The 23,180-nt window shown below is 40.3% G+C and overlaps 2 protein-coding genes across 4 annotated transcripts; both read right to left on the reverse strand.

The window, feature by feature from the left end:
* Positions 1-35: 35 nt before the first annotated feature.
* abl2 (c-abl oncogene 2, non-receptor tyrosine kinase) lies at positions 36-15,950 on the reverse strand. 3 transcript variants are annotated; one of them, XM_079575200.1, is made up of 11 exons: positions 15,347-15,950; positions 7,749-7,910; positions 6,845-7,140; positions 6,492-6,764; positions 6,118-6,202; positions 5,843-6,020; positions 5,586-5,770; positions 5,351-5,503; positions 5,185-5,274; positions 4,916-5,098; positions 36-3,848 (listed from the first exon to the last, which is right to left on the reverse strand). In XM_079575200.1, exons 1-11 carry the CDS (start codon positions 15,564-15,566, stop codon positions 2,095-2,097), a joined length of 3,579 nt encoding a protein of 1,192 aa, XP_079431326.1. In that variant the 5' UTR covers positions 15,567-15,950; the 3' UTR covers positions 36-2,094. The 3 variants fall into 3 exon arrangements, with proteins under 3 accessions (XP_079431326.1, XP_079431327.1, XP_079431325.1); XM_079575201.1 differs by lacking the exon at positions 15,347-15,950 and adding an exon at positions 7,996-8,334 and having other exon boundaries at positions 7,749-7,913; XM_079575199.1 differs by having other exon boundaries at positions 37-3,848; positions 7,749-7,913.
* A 901-nt stretch (positions 15,951-16,851) lies between these two features.
* Positions 16,852-22,112, reverse strand: soat1 (sterol O-acyltransferase 1). Its single transcript, XM_079574440.1, has 16 exons — positions 21,992-22,112; positions 21,413-21,560; positions 20,950-21,008; positions 20,527-20,675; positions 19,944-20,003; positions 19,755-19,862; positions 19,376-19,661; positions 19,151-19,229; positions 18,975-19,059; positions 18,848-18,893; positions 18,654-18,783; positions 18,467-18,564; positions 18,292-18,390; positions 18,087-18,222; positions 17,192-17,337; positions 16,852-17,118 (listed from the first exon to the last, which is right to left on the reverse strand). Exons 2-16 carry the CDS (start codon positions 21,558-21,560, stop codon positions 17,053-17,055), a joined length of 1,695 nt encoding a protein of 564 aa, XP_079430566.1. The 5' UTR covers positions 21,992-22,112; the 3' UTR covers positions 16,852-17,052.
* Positions 22,113-23,180: the final 1,068 nt, after the last annotated feature.

Below are 23,180 nucleotides of genomic sequence, written 5' to 3' on the forward strand. Positions count from 1 at the left end.
TTACAATAAGCTTCACACTAATAAGCAGAACTTCACAGTAATGTGAGCTTAAATAAAGATAAAAAAGAAAACACAAAATATATAATTTGTACATTTAAAAAAGTGAAAATTTGCCATTTTCATCCCTGTTGAAATTCACATATTACGTTGTCTGTGTTGAATTAGATTGCACTCATCTGTCTGAAGAAGTGGCCTTTGGTATAATGATTTGTACACACATACTTCAGATATGTTCTCAGAACAAAGGCCTCAACAAAACAGACTTAATGCAAAAATGAGAAACTGCATTTGAGATTTTGTTTTTTTTCTTTACACTTCTCACAAGATTGTGTACTGTAACAAAAAAATGATGTATTGTTATCAAATTAAAAAAAAACTGGGGGGGGGATTGTTTGGCAATAAAAGAGCAGCTTAGATTTAGTGTTCGAACAGAAAATACTGAAGGTCACAATGAAAAATGTGGAAATGGCTTCAAAAAAGAATAAAAATAGGTAGACAAAGTGCACCATTGGGTTTCAAGTTGGCAGCTGTACAGAAACGTTATTGGTCTTTTGATCACAATCTCACGGCAAATAAGAACATGAACATTGAAAGAAGCGTACTTTTTGCAGTGATTGTGTTTGGTACATGAATTAACTTTAAAAAGGCACCATGAATCCTTGTGTAAATTGACCATCACAGTGAGTATAAGCAGTACATCAATGACCAATGCAGGACAACCCAGGTCAACATTGATATGACTTAAGGTAGGGACCTGCATTGCTTCAATAGAACTATTCATATCCAACATGTGTCATGAACTAAGCAACTGAAGTCTTTTCCAGTGTACATCAAAATTAGAGCTCAGGCATGGACGAACTTCTTGCTAATTTAGAGGGATGTGTGGTTTGTGTGGATGTACAAAAACGTGCATGCATTTATGATAATTAACTGAGCATTTTTGTAGTGTTTGGTAAGGTGACATTAGACCAAAAAGGTAATAAATAAAACGCAACCTTAAAATATATATTAAAGATGCATGCACATGAACTGACCTGGTTAAAAAGCTACCCCCCCCCAAAAAAAAAAGTACATTCATAAATCACATATTCAGATTTGGATGAATGGGCCTCAGTCTTTCAATACATAAATCTTTATGGTATAACCATACACAACGTTTTCATCAATATGAAATTAATCATATTTAAACAAATTTCTTTCAAATAAACCTGTGCTCATAATTAAAACAATAATTTAAAATTCAAGTTCAAACATACACATTCCCCAAGAACTTCTTGGAACCACAACAGTATACATTTCGCTCATGTGCTGAAGACATACTGCAGTTTATTTGTAGAGAAATCAGTACTGTAAGAATGGTGTAAGCCATTTTCTCTGTCTGTAGTTATAATTGAAGACGTTGAGGCACTGAGGCCATAACAAGGCCACAGAGAGACACTGTCCATATTTAAAAGGACACTTAGTGGATAAACTGTCCCTAACAACCCTGTGCTCAATCACCCCAAAATGACTCTTAGGTCCCATTAGACAAAGAAATGCTGAGTGTAAGTATGAGTGGAAATAAATGATCTGAAAAGTACAGAATTTTACCCATTCATGTGGCACTGAGTTTTAATAGTTTTAAGGCCAATAAAGAATGTATAGCTGTTTAACCGTGGCCAATTTGTGTTATAAGGAAACACATTAAATAATCACTGAACAGCTTCAAATTAGGAGTTAATTAACTCTGACCTAAATCAGTTTCCTCAAAATAATGGGAAAGATGCTGTACTCAGTCCAACCAAAACAGAACTTGACACCTGAAGAGGTTTAAGAGAAGCAACTCCTGCTGTGGAAGTGGCTATTTAAACGTTGACTAGTGTTGACAAGAAACACTAACATAATGAGTGAGATTTCACACAACAGTTGACATTTTCAGTTTACAGTGAGACTTCTGTTTGGTATCACTGTAATATGTACAAACCAAGTTCACTGGCATATTAAACTGATTTCTGTAAACAAATAAAAAACATTAGCACTGACTTCTCAGAGGTACATAGTGTTTGTTCTCAAACATTGTTGGCTTGTACGAGTTGACTACATCAGTCATTGTGACTACCTCTGTACCACATCACTAATCTCTTTAATACAGCTGTGCAGGTTGTCCAGTACAGTGTTGGCCCCCACATTGTTCAAACCTCCACACACAGTTGATGAGGCCCTTAGTTCTTGCAGGCTAAGCTCTAGCTTGCCAACTGCCTCTCGAAAGGCAAATTTGTTTCTCATCTGAGGAATGCAGTCTACATAACCTGAGCAATAGTCTAGCAGCTGGTGGCCAGCATCCAGCACTTGGCTGCTGGATGGACTTTCTGAGCTGGCATTGAGAGCGCTACTCAGGCACTCCGCACACCCCAGCAGAGTCTCACGGCTCACCCGCTCTGGTGGCACCCTCTCTACTTGTTGCCTGGTTCGCCGTAGTGCTACTTTGGATGAGGCTGTTGTAGTAGCTCCATTTGACATTTTGGTGGGGGTAGTGTTGGTAGTTGCAAGAGATCCAGAAACAGGAGGCACTTGCGGTGGAGGCACTGACGGTCGACCCGTCGTTCCTCCTCGTGTGGATCTCTGACTTTTTAACGTGTCTCCATTTGTTTCTACAGGAGACCCTCCGACATGCTCTTCTCCCTCTGCACTGTTAGAGTGTGGCAGACTGCGGAGCGTGGGTGGTGGTGGAGGAGCACACTTGGGTTTGACCAGCCGAGGTCGGTCTCTTTCTGCTTGTTCGGACAGCAGTTTGAAACGATTCCCCTGCGAGTCTAGACCGACTAGGTGCACGTCTGCTGGGCTGTGCTTCAGGGTGGGGGATATAAGCACTGGAACTTTATGATTGTGAGTTGGGGCGCTTGTTGTGTTAGGTGAAGAACTTGGATTAGAAGCTTTAGAGGGAGATGACCAACTCTGCTGCCGATCCAGGACTGCACCAGTATCATCTCTTGCTTCTCGAACCCGTGACAAAGTTTCAGAGTCTCCCAGCTCCCCTCCAACAGCAGGTCCCCTTAGACCAACAGTACTCCTTGGTAGTAGCTTCGCTTTAGGCCTATCCCTGATTTGAGCAGTCCCCTCATCTAGTCTCCTCAGCAAAGTTTCTGAGGGCCGTGCAGCACCATTCTCCGGCTGAGATGTTGTTGAGGCAGTTCTTTCAAGAGGTGGTTTTGCACTGCGGTTTCTAGGTAAAGTCAGAGCCATTCTCTCTAAATCTGGGAGCCCAGCAGACATAGAGGATGTAGAATTGGACCTAGGGAAGGGTTTAGGTCCTCCCACTAAACTAGTCCCTTCGTCTGATGATGTGGGCTTCCCTGTCCGTAAACCTAAGGTCTTTTTGATCAGTCTTGGGGTAAAAAAACCTGCTAAACCACTCCAACTGCTTACACTAGTAATGTGTGAATTAAGCCCCGTTCCAGAGGGTTTCTGTCCAAAAGCAGCTCCACAGCAGCGTGACTGTTGTGCTGGCTCCACATGGGAGTGAGAAGGTGAAGCTAAGAAGCCACTGAGACTGTCCGGTGAAGGCAGGGGAGCACTAAAATCAGCTGTGGGCTCATATTTCTTATGAGGCTGCGTCTCCATTTCTCTGAAGGAACTGCTTCTTTTAGGTGGGGTTGGTAGGTTCTGTTGTAGCTGAGATGACGACGAGGAGGATTTTTTCTTTATGAAGGAGCTAAAAAACCCTCCTTTGCGATCTCTAGTAAATGTGCCGATATCCTGTCCATCCTCCAAGAGGTTGTTGGGAGACTTATCACGAGGCTGCTGTTTCCTTGGTAAAGCTGGGGAGCAGCTTGCTCTACCATCACTTCCTAAAACTGCGGAAGCCCATCCTGAAACACAAAGCATTAGCGGATCTTAAATATTGGAGAGCCACCGCCATCTAACAACACATACAAAGTAGCATCATAGTGCTAGATCAACTATATAACCATAAATGATCTGTTATTAAAACACCTACAGAATGAAATGGCTCTAACTTTGATGGCTAAATGAAAACTATGAAAATGATAGTACACTACTCTAATTAGGCGTTCCCAGTATAGGAGTTAAGTGAACTTTTATACTTAAGAGCATAATTATTGGTTTTAACTTTTATACTTAACTTCTTATCACACAAACTGTTATATTGGGTTTATCTTCAGTTATGGCACATGTCCCTGATTAGTTTTGAAAAGCTTTCAACAAAAATTAAAAAGATTATCTGTGATTCTTTGTCATTATTAATTTATTGTAATTAGTGATTAGTGATGTGTTAAGTTAAGGCAAACATATTTTATTGATTCCTGTAGGGAAATTGGCCTGGGGGGATCCATGTCTGGATGTAAAGCCTGGCTAATGGTCAGAATCAACTGACTGTAGGATTAACCTATTGTTCATGTTTTCAGTGGTAGGGGAAACCGGAGCACCCGGATGTAACGTACACAGGCAGAACATGCACACACAGAAAGGCCCCGCCTGGCTGCTGCGCTACTGTGCCGCCTAAATTATGGAACAATTAACATGCACGTATTGTCTTTGAAATCTAATTAAATCAATCCAGAAACATACATTTTTGAATGAACACATTTAAAAAACAAAACAAAAACACACCTCAAGTTTAATAGCTGGGTTATTCACATGAATAAAACACACCAAGACAAATCCTACGATGCCAACTTTAATTCCTTAAGTTCCATGAAATTCAATAAATTATTCTCCGCTGGTATAAAATACAGCTTCTAATTTTTATCCTAGAAATTCATAAGTCATATCTATTAAGAGACATTCAGCTACTCGGGAAAAATCACGGCTCTTCTCTTTAAACGGCGAGCTTGGCGACGCTGCAGAGTTGTCACTGAATCGGGGACTGTAGACATGAAGGGCTGTTGGCTGGAAGTGACCATGTGTTTATCTGTACCTGAGTGGCCTTGGATGCTGTGGTCCAGTCGCCCATCAAGTACACTCTCAATGTTTTCTTTGTTCTCCGTGTGCTTGTGAAGGGTACGAGATTTGGATGGAAGCATAGGCATGTTGTGGCCAAATGTATTCAGTGGTCCACAATGACCAATGGAGGCGGTCTTACAAAGCTCCTCTGCTACCTCTGCAAACGACAAAGACAGAAAATGATTTAAGTATTTAAGAAGATAGCAATACCAACAACTCAATGAGAAAGAGGCAATAACATACCTTCAGAAATGCTAGAGTCATGGAACATGGTTTCAAAAGCTTGATGAGTTTCTGCAAAAGACGGTCTGTCCAAAGGACTCCATTGCCAACCTAAAAATAAGTCAATGGTTTAATTAAGTACAAAGTTTTTCTTAAATTTAGCAATTAAGCAGAAGAAGGGACTTACAAGCTCTCATCAGTTCGTAGACCTTGGGTGGGCATCCCTCTGGCTGTTCCATGCGATAACCCTTTTCCAGGAGGTCATACACCTGGGAAAGATCGATTCCTGGGTATGGAGACATGCCGTACGTAGCAATTTCCCAAAGGAGCACACCGAACGCTGTAGAGGAATAACACACAAGTTAACAGTGAAAGGTTGGAGATTAGTCGTTATCATGCCTTAAAAATAAACAAAAGCTAACCCCAGACATCCGATTTGATGGAGAAAGTGTTGTAGGCGAGACTCTCTGGTGCAGTCCATTTAATTGGAAATTTGGCCCCAGCGTGAGCAGTGTAGGTGTCACCGGTCATCAATCTGCTCAGGCCAAAGTCAGCAACCTTTACAATGTGATTCTCACCAACCAGGCAGTTCCTTGCAGCAAGATCTCTGAAAAATGTAAAGCCATATGAGAAAAAGTGTTTTTTTTATGTTGAATACATTTTCTACTTTTTTTTTCACCTGTGAATGAAGTTCTTCTTTTCCAGGTACTCCATTGCAGAGGAGATCTGTGTGGCCATGTAAAGCAGCACCACAGCATTCACTTCGTCCTTGTCACAATCTCGTAAGTAGTCCAGTAGATTCCCATGGGGCATGTACTCTGTAACAATGTAGAATGGAGGCTCCAAGGTACAAACACCTGATCCAAAAAACAAAGTGTCAAAAGTTTGGTTAAGAAAAATACACTTTTTTTTGTAGTTGTAAAAGATTTCAACAGTATTTTTATGAATACTGACCAAGTAGCTGAACAAGATTTGGATGTTTAACCTCCTTCATAACAGCTGCTTCTTTCAGGAACTCTTCCACTTCCATGGTGTCTTCCTGTCATGAAAAAAGGCAAATATTTATAAGTGAATTGCAAATACCCAAATGGTATTTAACTTCATCTTTTTAAATCCCAAAAAGTATCCCAAGTAAGATCTCACGTTCCTTTGATTGGGAAACACTACTGTGCAGCACACTGTACCCTGATAAGTCTACCAGTAGGTGGCGGTAACAATATATCAGATTCAAGAGAGCGTTACATCATCAACTAGCTTCCTTATGGGATGGTTTAAACAGACCATATCTAAAAAGGATGAAAGTGATTTTGAAAAACATCACTAGTGACCTTTAGTGTTTTGACTGCCACTGTGAGGCTGTACTTCTTCCACACGCCCACGTAGACCTCGCCATACTGGCCCCCGCCAAGTTTGTGCTTCATGGTGATGTCTGTGCGCTCCATCTCCCACTTGTCATGGATGGGAGACACTCCGTACACGGTGGGCTTGTTACATTTGGGCGCTGGGTAGTGCAGAGTGGTGACCAGGCCATCAGCCACGGTGGAGTGATGATGGACAAGCTCAGCCAGTGTGGCAAATCGACTTTCAGATGTCACATATACCTACAAATAAAATACACCAACAATGGTCAGTAAAACAAAAAAACAGAAAGAAACGACACAACTAACTTTGAGATGTTTACCTTTCCATCAGATGCGGTGTTGATCCGGTAGTGGTAGACTCTCCCCTCATAACGAAGAGAAATGGACAGCTGTCCTGGACTGCTTTCACTCTCTCGGACAAGAAAACTGCCATTGATTAAAGACGACAACAGGTACTCTGCTGCACTGCGGGACACAGGCCCATGGTACCAGCTGTGTTTCTCCAGGCTGTTAACAGGGGTGATGTAGTTGGAAGGGACCCAGCCTTGGCCATTCTTAGAGCGCACTTCACTCCATTCACCGTTCTGGTTGTAGCCCAGCACTCGCAGCTTTTCACCTGAACACAGACAGAACACCGGGGTATTGCATTGCAAATCAGATCCTCCACACACTATACAGGCTTAGTGAGTCATGGTTTAGACATGACTCGCTGAAACTACGTGAAAAGCATTTCAACAATGAAAGGGTTGGGTGAACAGGGATCTAGCAAAGCCAGGCATGTAGTGACTGGTATTTTGGCTATTTCTGACGTCAGATTGAGATTTGAGGCGCTACGATGGGCTGGAGGTCGAGGGAAAGTCTCTTTAGTGTAGCATCACATTATTAAACTGTTTCTTAATCACATGGTATTGTTTTAAAAGGGATCCTTTCAACTACTAGTTACTAGGCTGACATTTACTATTTACTGTTCGCCTCACATATATTCGCTCTCTTAATAAATGGATGAATAAACATTTGTTTAAAAATTAATTTAAAGTTTCAACATGTGTTCAATGGGAAATCCAGCAAATCTTGAGCAACACAATGCCTATAATTGATGAAAGGATAATAGATTGACTGAAAATGACAAATATATACAAGATTTATGCTGCACAAGTGAAATATGCATTTCTGCTTGCAGTTGGTGGGATATTATAAGTGACTTAGATGCAGGGCATTTCTTACCTTTGGTGATGCTAAGTGTGTTGTCTCCACTTGCGACAAAGTCATAAAGTGCCACAAAGAGATTGGGGTCGCTCTCAGCTGCCCCCAGCAAGTTCTCCTTGGAGCTCCATCGCACTGCCTCCGTCAGCGCTGCAGAGTCAAGGCCAAATGGTCGGTGGAGCACTTCTGGAAAGAAAGCAGGTAAAGTGTTAAGAATAACAGAACCAACAATATGTAATTAATCGGCCTCTATTCGTCATCCATGTACCTATCTGTCCACTGACTACATTGTTTAGCTTGAATCCTGTTTTGAGATTACTCAAAGCTGCCCACTCTTCTTCAAAACTGCTGTTTGCCTGTAAGCACCTTAAAGGCATCACTTCAAAGTACTAATGTGGTTAGAAGCACACCTGGTCAATGCAGTGACAGAGGCTGAACTGGTGACTTTTATAAGAAAATGAATCAAGGGGAGGAGTTCCACCTGTAAACACTATGGTAACTACACAACACACCCACACAACTGCATGAGGAACATGCGCCACAGAGCAGCAGCTGCCAAAGACACTGACTGCATGTCTGAACAACTGTAGTCGAGTGGGAGAGCACATTAGCCAAACAGAACAAAACAGGGATTGTACAAGATGAAGAGAGTCGCACAAGTCACAGTAGCTACATTGTCTCAAATACAATGTAGCTAAACTAGAACAGTTCTTTATTAAAAAGACTCATTCTTGCTCATGAAAACAAACTGAATTCAAGGTCAAATTGTCCAAAGGTCCATCTACATAGTTGGTTAAATACTGCAAATCTTCTCATCTTTGTTCTGCAGCAGCATGCACTGCATTGCAGCACTGGCTGTCACCTGGCTGAGCCACAACTCCCAGTACATCTCGATGAAACTGAAATTAAATTATGTATCTGCCATGTTTGCTTTGAGCAGTTTAGTTGAATTTAGCATAAAATAAAAACCTCTTGACCATAAAATCAAAAATACTCCAATAGTTTGATTATCCATTAAAAATTAGAACCTCTAAACCTCTGACAGAAAAGTCAGAGTCATGGCATATTCTTGGTTAATGCTCAGTAACGAAATGAACAGCCACTTGTGAAAGCAGGAGTTGGGACATGAGCGTGACAGGGGCGGAGACATCTATACACTTAAGCCTTGGGCCATTGGTCCAGTCTTTGGTGAAAGCTGAGATGAATGTGAAATGTGTGACTGTGGCCTACAGCAGATGGCAGGTCTCAGTCCTCAGAGGGGGCAAGCCTCAACGACCGTCATTTTCTTGTGTTCAGTTGTACAACTGCTGATGCCAACTGCCAGAGCAGCTCATATCACATTTCTGCCCATCACACCAGACATCAGGAGAACATTATAATCGAGAGTTTATCAGAAATGGTCTCAGGGTCTTGAGTACAAGTTACACAACATCTACAAACTTAAAAACTGTTTATCTTCAATAGCATTTACATTGTGTGGTTCTCATTAACGACACTGAATGAACACATGGGATTATGTAGGAAACAAAAAGGGTGAAATAACTATTTTAAATTGTTCAAAGTTGCCACCCTTTATTCTTGGCATTTTTTCAATGAGCTTCATAAGGCAGTAATCGGAAATGGTTTTCAACAGTCCTGTGAAGTGAAAACCATTTCTGGTTATTGTATTGAGAAGCCCATTGAGACAAAGTCAAAAGTGTGCAAAGCAACAATCAAAGCAAAAAGCAAGAATTTTAACCCTTTTTCATTCATATTTGAATGAAGAGAAACTACAATACATAAAGTCGTTTCCAAACTTTTGATGGTATAATATATAATATACTGTATATAAGTAAAATATTATATATACACATACTGTATATATAGAACGCAAATCTTCTACAGTCTGAGCATGTAATCAGCAGGAGCTTTTATTAAAAGAAATAGGACTGCAACAGCAAATTGGATTATTTGTCATTTATCAATTTTCAAAATAGATTAAATTATTTAGTAATCACTTTATTGATAGTCAGAAACATATCATGTGCTGCCCTTTATTACCAACACTTAGCAGTTACTCAACAGAACTGAATTACTGTGACTTTCATTTAAAGTCTGCAAATACATAGATCTTCTACAAAGATGTTCTCGAGCTGAAGCAACCTGATTCAGATTAATCGATTATAATAATTACATAATTCTGATAAAATGTGTTGTTTGTAAAAAGTACAACTGCTTCACACAAACATTAGTTCTGAGATCATGGCTGAAAGGGCTGATTGAGGGGGCAGTTGGTCTGCATGGGGCACGTCGTGTGCCTCCAGTATGTGCACACTGTGACTGCATGGCGCATGTGTGCTCAGAAGAGACCGGGCTTTGTGCTGTGTGAAGCTGGAAGGACATGCAATGCTTGAACCCAAAGAAGGAACAGCTGGGAAAAGGTGACCAAAGCCTTAAGAAGCACATGCTGATGCCAAACCACTGCAGCTGTCAGGAGGAGTTTCAGTCAGATAAACCAAAGAACAAAACACATCCAAGTATTAAAATCTAATACAAAACAAAACAAAACACTAATAATCAACAATCTCTCTCAAAATCGGGAATGATTATTATCCTACAGCCCAACGAGAGATAAAAATTGTCATAAAAAGCAGATGAGCAAGCAATGTTGAAAATGTAAACATTTCATCTGAACATTTTCATATATAGTTGCCCGACGTTTCGAGAATCATCCAATTCTCTTGTTCAAAGGGCCAAAGATGTAAAGTCCAATGAGCAAACAGCGCAAAGCACATAGCACGGTGAAGGAGACAAATGGCTGCCAGAAGACATGACATACATTTAAATGCTGCTTCAGAAAGATAGGCTAAGAGAAAAGCATCACTATTTCGATTTGTCCAAATTCACAGATCAGCTCATGATGTAATTGTTATGATCATATTGTGCCGCCCTAGAATCCATCAACTGACATCTTTTCAGAGAACACACCTGTTCATTCATGCCTAAGCCAACAGAAAGACTCCACCTCACATCTGATGCAAACTCCTCTGACTAAGAAACTCCACACACAAAAACGGACGGAAATGGTTGCAATGGCCTCCAAATGCAGCCGCTGGCACTTGCCACAGGCATCCCCAACTGTAAGCGTTAATGATTGGTAATGTCTTGCTACAGTAAGCGCTGGGTCAGAGCTCCTCTGGCAGCAAAGCCAAAATCAAACTGAATGTGTCAGTCCAATGTGAAGACATTTAAAGCTCCTGCTTACAGGAAAGGTGAAGTTAATGCACACGTTTTGAACACTTAAGTAGCTGAGCATAAAAACATTGCAACAGACAACTACATTGTTAATCTAAGCCCACTATTTCAATTGGTAAGCTGATGATAAAACCGAGTTGACTTTTTGTCATGGGCTATCAGGCATTATAGCACTTGGCAATTATTAGAAATTCATCTCAATTTTGGGGCATCTCAATAATTGTCATGGAGCTTTTTTTTGGTCAAATCTACACTCAATTTTGTGGACTTGAGGAAACTGTGTTTTTTTAAATGATACTGGAGTGGAAAACATACATTTTCATTTAAGCTATGTGTATTAACTTATAGAAAAAATAATAATAAAACAAATCAGTATCAATCAACATAATATCGCCCAGCCCTAAGTCAAAGGATATTGGACAGACCAATATCATGTTCAGACCACAAACACAACACAACATTGACATCAACAATGTTGAATGTCCTGTATATCAACTGCTCTGTAGGTGGCAGGACCGTCTTAAAAGTCATTTTCCCAAATCATACTCATCTGATATAGCACAGTCGTCTGTATTGACAGTATAGAAGCATATTATCATTTATTTACTTATATAAATTGGCTACATAACCGTTCCAAAACACAGCAGTGCTTATTGCCATCAGCCCACAAAGAAAAACCTCAGGCATACTGTATGTGGTGCTCAACAGATACATCAAACAGAAAATGAGTCTGTAAAGTATTAAACCAACTTGCTAAATCCCAGACAGTTTTGGAAGAGATCTACCAAATAAACAAAGTGCACAGGAACAGTGGCAGACACAATGATCCTTTGAACATTTCAAAACCACGTCTTTCTCTGACACAACACAAGAGTGACTGCTTCAAAGGTGCAGATCGGAGCAGGTCTAGGTGAATGACGAGACAGTCCATGACACAGACACAAGACTAATCCTGGAGTCTGATGAGCTGCATGCGTGTGTAGGGGGTTAAGCTTATCTGGGCCCGGGGTGTAAATTTAAGCTGCTTTACAATGAGGAGTGTAATCATCGGACAGTAGCCCAAAGATTTATCTCTCCAATGTCCCACATACCCAAACTCACCAGTGAGGGAGGATGAAATGACTCTTATTCGTTAACAGTGGTCGGGGACAAAATACCATATTGCAGCACTGTATCGTAATACTGTATCGACGCATATCCTCCCAGAAACCATGTATGTCAATGCTTGATAGTAATGATGAGGCTGCAGTTCTCCACTGCATTCACAGTCAGAAATGGAGATGAACGCTGCCTGAGAGGAGAGAGCACAGTTCTAAGGCAGGGGTACCCAAAGTATGGCCTGGGGGCCAATTTGCGGCCCTCAAAAACAAATATATAATTGTGAGACAGAGCAGTCATTATGGTTCTAAGTAACTGTGTGAAGAACGGTTTAAACCTCTTGCCCCGTGAATGCATCCAGTTGAAAAACTGCATTGAGCATCTGTGACCTTCCATACCGTCTACACTTAATGTCGCTCTTGATTAAAAAAGTTTGGACAGCCCTGATCTAAGGCATGGTTTGTCTAACACTACATCATCAAATATTTTATGCTACATGTACATTGTATTTGGTGATTACACACAAAGCAAGTGTCAGTATTGTTAAAACCAGCTTTGGTGTTGAAAGGTTTAAACTAAAGGGCTTGTGGTACAAACCCCTCATAAAAATGTTACAGCAATTTCTAACTTTTGGAAACTTGACTGATGTCCCCAATTACATTTACATTTAAATTAATTCACGGTAATGCATTGCAGTTTCCTATAATACTGAACCATAATATTGTACTTTACTCACAATACATGTTGTATTTTTGCAAAGTCCCGGCTCTAGTACAATCATCTATTGTATTCAATAAACTTTGTTTATGGTCATTTTTTTCACAAAATAACAACCATATATGTACAGAAATCAATGATTTAGTGAAAAAAATTATTCAAAGACTATGTGTGAGGCCATGCCCCGATGTGACCGACCACTTTCAACACAATCCTATAAAGATGATTTTAAAAAAGCACTTGTGGATATGCCATCGAGCAGAATTAGCACAGCTCGTCTAGAGCCAAGTCTGTAGAGATAATGTGAACATCTGGATCCTGGAATCAAATCAACAGCGCACACAAACCTGGCAGTGCCATCCATCCACCCTACACCTCATTCAGCCATGTCATCACAGGTTAACAGCAGTTTCTTAATTAACACATTTTAAGAGTAAGGTTCAGGGAAGGGACAGTGCATTGATCTGCACTAAGTGCATCCAGTCCATGTCCTCGATCCAAACCTACAATAAAAGCCGCTGAAGATTTGTGGTGGCGTATTGATTAGTGCTCTTGACACACAGCAAGAAGGTCCCGACTGCTTTCTGTGCGGAGCTTGTTCTCTGAGCAGGTTTCATTCGGGTGCTCCTGTTTCATCTGCTACATAAAAAAAACGTACAATAGGTTCCCTTTAGGAAAAGGACTGCCCTAAAATGAATCAAATTAATAAATACATTTAAAGCTACAAAGTCCACACGGGTAATGTTATAGACAGTGTCAGCTTTATGTTTGCCATGTTTAATGTTTGTAATACATAAATATTACATTTGTAAAAGGATTATCCAAATGTCTTCTAAACAGAGTTGACGGTTAGTGTTCAATAAAACTGATTTCATGGCACTAACTTTGGTCATAATGGTAAACCTCCTGAAACTGCACTAGCTCCATCAAGAGGTCGACCGTGGCTCCTCCTGGTGGTTGGGTGCAGTCACTGGACGAGCCTAATAGAACAACCTGTTCAGATTACTTTTCTCAAGTCATCATCCAAATAAAATGTGGGTAAACCTTACCAAGTGAAATCTCTTTTTACAAAGTCCATGACACCTTGTCTTGTTAGGTATTACCAAACAGAGTGCACAGTTAATTGGATGTGCCTAATCTAATTTCACTGAAGATGCAAATCGGCTTAAGTTCTTGGATCATTGCATCTCTTAAGGTAACCTTTACAGCTTTGTGTAATATAGCATCTACACTGAGTATGAGGGCGGGCGCCAAAACACACTCATCTCTTGATCTGCCCCAATTTTGATGATCCGGTTAAAATAGTGCCTAGTTATTTATTGAACACAGAAAGGCCATGAAAATGCATACGGTCACAATAGAGCCAAGAATATACAGGTCATAAAGGCAAAAAGTGTAATACATTATTATTTTTGTATCCTATAGACTGCATTAACTCTGAGAATGAAGGGACACACAAAGGTCAATGACTTCATAAGAAAACCTGCACACAGCTTCTGACAAAACAACACATTTATGGGGTGACCATGATGTGCTTTTATCAGCATGGTGCCAAACTTAAATTCTTACAGACAAATTCTCTTACTGAAGAGCTTTAGCAAGACAACCCTGGAAAAGAGGAAGGGAAGCTCAGCAGCAGCAAACTAGAGCCGACATGTCACGATTTTGCTTTGTCCTGAAATAAAGAATGCAGAAGTAGCTGTAGTGGCTACAGAGATAATGGCGAAATTCTGTACATGTGGAAATATATGACAATCCTTGGAAAGTGCTTTTACAAATTGCAATAACCTCAGCATCATATCTACCAGCAAGTATCTGATTTATACCTATACTATTAACTTGTACTCCTGCAAACAGAGTTATGAGTGACAAGATGAATAAGCTGTGGGAATTCAGAACAATACAATGCCCTAAGTTATGTCAACAGTACAGTATGACAGTCAATGCAGCATGTATACCAATCATAACATTGGCAAGTGCAGGCAGGCGCCCCACCAACTCTATCATCTATTAAATATGTTTTAGTGAGTCTTAACACTTTTCATAAAGAGTGCACACACGCACTCCAGCAATGGCATTAAAGTCAGGTTCCTTTGCAACGTTGCAGCCTTGGGACACAGTACAGTACAATATATTGTTAGATAGACAGAGGAAGCAACTGAGCATGTAAAAGCCTCCAGATTGCAGTACGAGCCTTTGGAGGCTTCAATAGAGTTAATAGGGTGGAAATGCTGCCCAATCACCTAAGGAAAGTATTATTGCTTACCAGGCATCGTACATTACAAGTGGAACTATGGTTTCCTTCCTTTAAAAATCCCTGTCTACCATTTTGGAGCATCTGGTCACATCACAATTCTTGTAAAACTGAGACCAAATGGACATTTGTATCCCCCCTGCTTAACAACCGCAAACACAAAACACGTATGTCAAAGAGAGAGAATAAGGAAAGTTTAAACAGCAGTTTTCTCTTGTCAGAGGTCTGTGTTAGCAGAAGCAGCAGCTAATCCGCAGTAAACACGCATCAAAGTAGCGGCCAGGAGACTTCACAACAATCACAGCGGTCCACTCACCTGAATGAAAAGTAAAGACATTGACCCCCGGATCCAGCACAGTGCCCACAGCAGACCTGCCGGGGGGAGTCCCGATGGCACTGCCTGGTTCTCGGGGTCTCCTCCCGGCGCCGCTACTCCGACTCCCCTTCCCCTGGTGCGGCTGAGACGTGTGGGGCTGCTGCGGTGGCTGGAGCCCGGTCGAGGTGCTCTCGCCGACCCGGCCTACCTGCTGTCCCATCCCGTCTGATAGAGTAAAAATGAAGATCAAATCCCGTTCTGCGTCTACTTCACATTCCCCTGGAGTAGAGCGGCCTGGGCCTGGCCTAGACAGTCTTCCCGAGGATCCCCTCCCCACTCTCTCTGCACAAGGCTAAACAGTGCTGCTACCTCGCTAGCCTATTAGCCTGTTAGCAGTTATGAGGGAAACCCACCCACCCTGCCTTTGACAATAAGAGCACAAAGCTTTCGCGTGGCTCTGGTTGTCTCAATCCTTACAGCCGAGATGCAGCTCGACTATGACTGAACTGTGCCACGTGAGGCCAATTCCCACAAATCAAAAGCTTTCAGCAGGATTTTGGCGTTGTCCGGCCACTGCGCGCCCCCTCTGCCGCCGCCATCTTTACCGCAGAGCAGGAGATGTGCACAAGTCAGGGGGGTTCACTATCCTCCGCCTTTCCACTCTACGTACACGGATCGGCCCGGGACCCAACTACCATCCTACTGTCGGGGTGAGCTTACAAGTTTCCTATTGTCAAACAAATTATAAAATAAGTGTATAATGTAAATATTAATGTATATTTTTTAATTTACAACATAAGGTAAAACCAGTTAAATCAAGTGCGGGCGGATATGTATGATTCATTTTCCATCGGTCTTTTTCAGACACGTGAAGCGGCTGCTGCTGGAGCTGCCATATTGATGCCTAATCACGTGACCTATCAATCGCAGTGATTAGTGATCATGGTGGATACTGGTGCAAAAAAAGAGAAAGCAAGTGCTGTTTTGCATAATTTACTTTCCAGAATCCAGTTTATCAATAACTTATTATAATCAGATACATCTCAAGTAATTTCAATTAACATAATATATAAGAAATGGAACCTATGATAGAAGTAAAACAACAATAAGTGAAAGCACTGAAGTTCATGGAAAAGTTTACTGCTAAAAGAATCAAGTTAATATACTGCCTCCCAGTGGTCATTTAGAGTATTAAACAAATCCCAGAAAATCACTGATTTCAAATTGTAATTCAAGAATTTAAGCTCAGTAAGAAAGTGTCTGAAGCAGCATTATGTATGAAATCCAACATTTGGATTTTACTGTGAAGTGTTTTGGCAAAAAAAAAAAAAAAGTCTTTAAACTGTAAATAATTATGTTTGAAGTAATACTTGAAACTGTTTCTAGCTGCCATTTAAAATTACACACATGATGAAATATAAAAATGTTCCCCGTGTGGGTGAATGTTTATAAAGATAAACTAAAAACAATTTCAATAAACAACCAAAACAATTTCTTTTATCTGATTCACTTACTGCAAATTAAGACAATAAGGTAAAGCAGTTGATTGGGTATTTATAGACCTTTGTGACACACAAATTCTTGGTTGGTGTCTACTCAAACATTCATTCACATTGTTGTTCTTGTGCATTAGAATAAAAACACAAATACAAAAGTCACAACAGTAAGAAAGGCAGCTTGGCTATTTCCGGGTAGCAATGCAGGTTCTAGTCTGCCGTTGTACGTCTCTCACAGTTCCAGGATCGAGGCTTTAACAGCTCAAAGAAGGTAGGCTATGAGACAAAACAATTAGTCTTAAGTGATTAATTGAATAGTCAGAATACGTATATGGGTAAAACAACCGACCTCCTTCAAAGGGCAGTAGCGCTGGGCATACCACTCCTGAGAGTACAGACAGATGATGACACCCAGGCCCAGGAACAGGGATGTCCACATGATGATATTCCAAATGGGGCCTTTTCTTCGGTCATGAAGAATGAAGTTGAACATCACTGCAAAATATGTATATTATAAACAATATGAAATGTGTCCAATATACTTTTTTGTAATACATGACTGTAGTCTGCAAAAGATTCTCAAAGTAGCAATTAAGAAAGTCCCACTAAAACATGTCTATAACAAGTCTTAACTTGGGCTAAACCATTACTAAGTCACTGCTAAACAAGGGCTAACCCAACTAAGGCGGATAACATGAATAGAATAGGTAGCGTTCACGAGACATCACAACATTCTAAAGAGCCCATAGTTTAAAATTGAGGTGGAGGGCAACTGACGGTAACTGTGGTAACTGACAAAATGCATATGTTTATCCACATGAAACAAAAACGGTCATTAAGTTCATTACCTCCTCTGTCAGCACATATGAATTAATGTCCCATTATTGTCTCAGAAAAACGTCAAAAAGTGGTGACAATATGCGAAAACATGACTGTAATGTTGTCCAATAGAAAGGACTTTTAGACGTAAAAATAATATCACAGGTTTGTGAATTCAATCCTTATCAAATACTGATGAGAAAAAACATTTGTCAATTTTTGTTTGAGATTTCTTACAAAAACTGCATTTCTCCCATAGAGTTGTATTGGCCCTGCCCTCCATCTGACATTATGACATCATCACATTCTAAATTGTGAACGCCACCTATTGTGTCAAAAACAAGCAAAAAAGCAGAAGTGCAGAGAGGAAGCGTGCGTACTACAGTTTCAGAGCCGCTGTTATATTATAGTGTTCTTTTTCTTACTTCCAAAGCACATGAAGAGGCAGAAAAGTACAGGATAGAAGAAGCCAAAGCAGACAGCAAGGACGTATTCGTGGACCACAGCAGATACCGTGAACACAAAAAACATGGCTGCCGCTCGAAATCGTTTTTGTGACATCTGAAAAACAACCGTTGTTAGTAATCTCATTTAATTGTCTTTAAAAGTGCAAATGTTTACACAACTAACCCATAGGAAATCATGATACACATAGTAGTACAGCCAGTCATGTACCACTACGTTCCACGTGCGGTAGTAATTGGCAAAAGAGGTTGAATTCCACCAGTCCTATAACAAAAGACAAAAAGGTAAATATGTACTACTATAAAATTACAATAAAATAGTAAGTGGCTTTTTTTTGTACCTTATAAAACATCCTGTCAGCAAAACAAAGCATTTCTGCAAACGCATTTAGCCAGCAGTGAAGGAAGGCAAAGAATCCCAAAAACAGCACTAAAGCTCCTACAAAAGACAACGTCCAGAATCTTTTTAAACAGAAAACAACAGAAACTTCACACCAGAGTCAAACAATCGGCAGGCGTTTGCTCTACCTGGGAGGATAGAGTTGAAGACGCAGAGAACCATGGCCCGCAGGTCGAAGAACTGTAGGCGGATGCTGCGAAACTGGGGGATGCACAGTCGCACGAATATATAATAGGCATAAAAAAGGCAACCCAGGACCTAAGGGAACAAAGGGTGACGTCAGCACTGTGCTCATGCAAACAGTACAGTGGTAATGTTGTACCTGAACAAACTTTGTGGCCACATAGCCCCATCGTATCACTGGGGTCCTTGAGGAAAAATATGGTTTGATTTCAATGCAAAACATATTACTTTATCTTATATACCAATAGTAATGTTGTTGTTTTTACCTTGGATACTGATCCCGATAGATTAGCGTTGGCGCAAATAAGAAATAGAGATAATGAGAAACCTGAGGGACCAGTGGGTTGGGGTCTAAACAGTAGTAAAATGAATATTGTGGATGCTTTAGTGTTAATAAAATACAAGACAGAAGGATTAAGACAGCAAAAGTAAAGTGACATACCTTTCTTGGCTTTAGTGGAAACGAAAACCTTTGGCACATTTTCTCTAACAAATGAATGGGTTTTCATAATAAAGCGGACCTATAAAATAAACAGAGCGAGCGAGTGAGTGAGCGCATTGAGTTGCTTTGTGTACAAAATGTGCGGTATAAATAAACATGCCTTGCCTATATTGCTTTTTTTTGTTGCGTATGCCGTTTAAGAAATATACTGTAGATAATAACTACCTGTTCCAAGATGATGATGAAGCGGGACGCAGGAGGTAAACGGTTGACAACAACAACATAAGTGGGCAAGAATCCCAGACCCAGAACCTGGAACAGCAGGTAAACGCAGCCAAACAGCAGACTGCAGACCCTGGGGTAACTGTAAGAGCCAGTCTGAGTCTGCGACCAACAGTAGAACAGCGCGTATGGCACCACAAGGACAGACAAGCACATGCAAATCCAGGTGCACACCACTAAAGGAAACTGTCCAAAGGCATAGACAAGCAGATCAAAATCCAGAACGAGTCTAAGGAAAGATAACAGAAAATCACAATGTTACCCGGAACACAACATTTGCAAACTTTTAGGATGTACAGGTAAAGTGTTTGCTCGACCGCACCTGCCTTCGTCTAGGAAATCTACCACCAGGGTACTGAGGATGAAGAGAATGAGGAGGGCAATGAACATGTGATATATGGTCCTGATGTGGTTCACCTCAAACAATTCACTGAGAAACAAAACAAGAAAAAAAATCATCATATGGAATAAAAATAATAATGAATAATAAAAATCCCCCAACCCGACTTACTCTAAGAGGGACCTTCGATTCACAAACTGTTTTCCTTGGCCATGGGGGGGCCGAAAGTGCCTGAAAACAAACAGATGAAAGTAAACTGTCTGAACTTTAGATTTGATCAACTGTCAGTGGTACGTAGCATTAAGAGGTAGGGCTGGGTAATTTATCAATATTTAAGGTATATCGATATATTTTTAAAGGAGATATGGAATCAGACCGCATATATAGATATAGTTCAAATTCAGATAAGCCATTAACAAAAAGAAACAGGTAGTCTCAAGCTGATGTTATAAAAAGTGTATCTTAAACTGAGCATTTGACCATGCTGCCCTCAGAAAAAGATTGACCCATTTTTATTTTATAGGCCATTTTTATTTAAGATATTTTTTTATTTAAATGTGCATCTTACGGCCCTTTGTTATACAGTGTTTATGTTTACATTTTATAGTGAGTTTTCAATAAAATTGACTTTGACTTAAGATTTCATTTCACACTTTGCGGAAAAAATATCGGGATATATATCGTATATCGATATTCAACCTAAATATATCGGGATATGATATGGTCCATATTGCCCAGCCCTATTAAGAGGTACCCAAGTTTGTTCCTCTCCTTGTCCGAGAGGGGAGGGGAGAAGACCTTAGATACAGGGGCAGGTTCCAGACTAGCAGATTCCTCGATGATACTGTCCATAAAGTCATTGACATGGCTGTCGAACTGACGCATGAGGTCACTCTTCAAGAACTGAGCCACATAGAGATTAAACATTTACAGGAGAATCACAGGTCACAGTGATAAAGTAGATATCAGATATGGAAAGGACAAGATTAATATATGCTTCTTCTTTCATTTTAAAAAGTAAGGAGAAGCTGGTCAAAATGATCAGTTCACAGTTCTCAAAAAACAGCTGTTGAACGGATAATTACCAACACACACATGATTGATGTCACTATTGATTCAGTATTAAAATAATAATCCTGATCATGATTATGTATGTACTATATGTAGGATTCTTTACCTCTGCCCTCCTTTTTAGCTGCAGTTTTTTGCTTATAACATGTTCCACTTCAAATGTTCCTGTTTGTGGAAAGGAAATCATGCAAACAAAGTTAATGGTCGGTATAGTTTTGGCAAACTAGTTCTTTGGGCACACCCCATTTGTAACACAGGTTGTACCAGGTTGTGCCAGGGAACACAAATGATTATGGACAGTAAAACAGAGACGGAGTGTGAACATTGATAATTGAAACTCAAAAGAAACAATAGTTAAAATTTAAATGTGGCCTTTAAATATCACTTAAATCAAAATTGTTAGACTACAAAATACTGTCTTTTGTCTATACTGTCGTTTGCTAGTCTGAAGCTTCAAGTGCTGATCTGAACTGAAAATAAGGGAATAGGCAACATATTGTGTCATATCAATGTAAGAAATAAATAAAATAAAATAAAATAAAAACACTGGACATTGTTAATGTTCTTACCATTGTTTTTTGTGTAGTTTTCACTACTTGGACTGTGTTCAACTTCAGATCCCTCATCACCCATGGCGGCCTTGGGATCAGGGAAAATTGGCATTTTAGGGATGGCTTTACAGCGGGACCGAAGGAGACTTTCTTCCCCAGTGTCCATCTTAAAGTGAGACGTAAACAGAAGCCTGGTCAGAAAAAGCAGCTGAGTGCCCCAGCAGCAGCAGAGACATGAACAAGACCCAATACCTTGACAGAAAATAATGACAAGGAATCCCGGTGACACAAACACAGCTGAGAGTCAAATTAGGCTCACATGACAAGTGCACGAGGCATCACAAACAGGACGTTGGCTGTAGCTGTCAGAGCTAGCTATGCCACAAGAAAACACTACTACTGTAGCAAGCTGTCGCTCCTATAAGTCATTTAGTAAAAGCGTAATATGTTAAATGTGGAATTATAAGTTAACAGTGATTTATGAGCAATTATCACAAGATAAATTAGAAAAATTGAACCAACTTGTTTGCATCTGTCGATAGCCCGCCAAGGAAACCTCAACATGATTAGCCCTGGAAAAAAATGCAGTCAACCTACTTTCACTAGCGGGCTCGTTGTGTGGATTAAAGAGCGTGTCTCTCCAGGGCTACCCACAGCTGCGCGTCTCTAAATCCTTCTGAGAGGACATCTGGCTGAGAGCGAGAGCCGCACACCTTCTCCATTGTATAAATCTGAGGCGTGCACGCGCTACCCGCGGATTGGCTCCGTGTCTCTCCTCCTGTCGACGTCACAGGAACAGAGCGCTCACCTTACTTTGTTTGTTTGTTTGTTTGTTTGTTTGTTTGTTTGTTTGTTTGTTTGTTTGTTTGTTTGTTTGTTTGTTTGTTTGTTTGTTTGTTTGTTTGTTTATTTGTTTGTTTGTTTGTTTGTTTGTTTGTTTATTTGTTTGTTTGATTCACTTCTATTCCAAACTATTCAAACTTTTTTTTTTTTTTTTTTTTTTTTTTTTTAAATAAAATAAAACTTGAAATAAAAACAAACTCTGCCTATAATACTGCCACTGAAACCACATACATACGTACATACATACTTAAGGGTCATTCCGCCATATCGGTGCCTTTTCAGCTTTAAAACCGCCCCGAATTATTATTAGATTTTTCTTTATATTTTTAAATTGGGATATGTTTAGGTGTACAAAAATGTATGGGTTTAATGGCTTTTTCCTATATCTCTTCCTCAGAATAGTAACAGGAATGACGATAACAGGAATGACTGCCAATTGCAGGCTAATACTAAGTAACACAGAAGCACAGGCTGTACCCACTGAAACAACATTTCTTGTGGATATTGATGAAATCATTTAGAACAGAACATACTTGGATTTACACACCAACAATTGATCACAGGAATGATGGATGATATTTGCCCCCCTGTCCAAATGTCCACAAACAGTTCATAGAGTACAATATCGAAGAGAGAGTCACTGATTGGTTTAGATCAGGGGTGTCAAACTCATTTTGGGTCATGGGACGAAATTCAGCTCCCACGGCGGGTCGGTGGCCGCATGTAATAGAGAACATTTTCTCAATAAATGAATAATAATAAGGTGTGATTTGGTCAAAGCCCCAACTTAACTGTAGCTTCATTAATAACAACGGCTTACACTTGTATTGCACTTCACAAGCCTGTGTCACAAGTTCCTCAAAGTACTGCATAGTAGTCATTATTCATTCACTCCACACTCTGTGGTGGTAAGCTGTTATTGAAGCCACATCCGTCCTGGGAC

This window comes from Gobius niger (assembly GCF_951799975.1).
Source record: "Gobius niger genome assembly, chromosome: 17".
NCBI lineage: Eukaryota > Metazoa > Chordata > Actinopteri > Gobiiformes > Gobiidae > Gobius > Gobius niger.

Coding starts and splice junctions, on each gene's coding strand:
- abl2 (XM_079575199.1), bottom strand. CDS start 15,566: ATGGGACAGCAGGTAGGCCGGGTCGGCGAGAGCACCTCGACCGGGCTC. Junction 7,914..15,346: donor TGTCTTTACTTTTCATTCAG/GTGAGTGGACCG, acceptor CTTTCTTTCCAG/AAGTGCTCCACCGACCATTT. Junction 6,765..6,844: donor ACACCGCATCTGATGGAAAG/GTAAACATCTCA, acceptor TTTTATTTGTAG/GTATATGTGACATCTGAAAG.
- soat1 (XM_079574440.1), bottom strand. CDS start 21,560: ATGGACACTGGGGAAGAAAGTCTCCTTCGGTCCCGCTGTAAAGCCATC. Junction 19,662..19,754: donor GATTTCCTAGACGAAGGCAG/GTGCGGTCGAGC, acceptor ATCTTTCCTTAG/ACTCGTTCTGGATTTTGATC. Junction 19,230..19,375: donor TCATCATCATCTTGGAACAG/GTAGTTATTATC, acceptor TTTATTTTATAG/GTCCGCTTTATTATGAAAAC.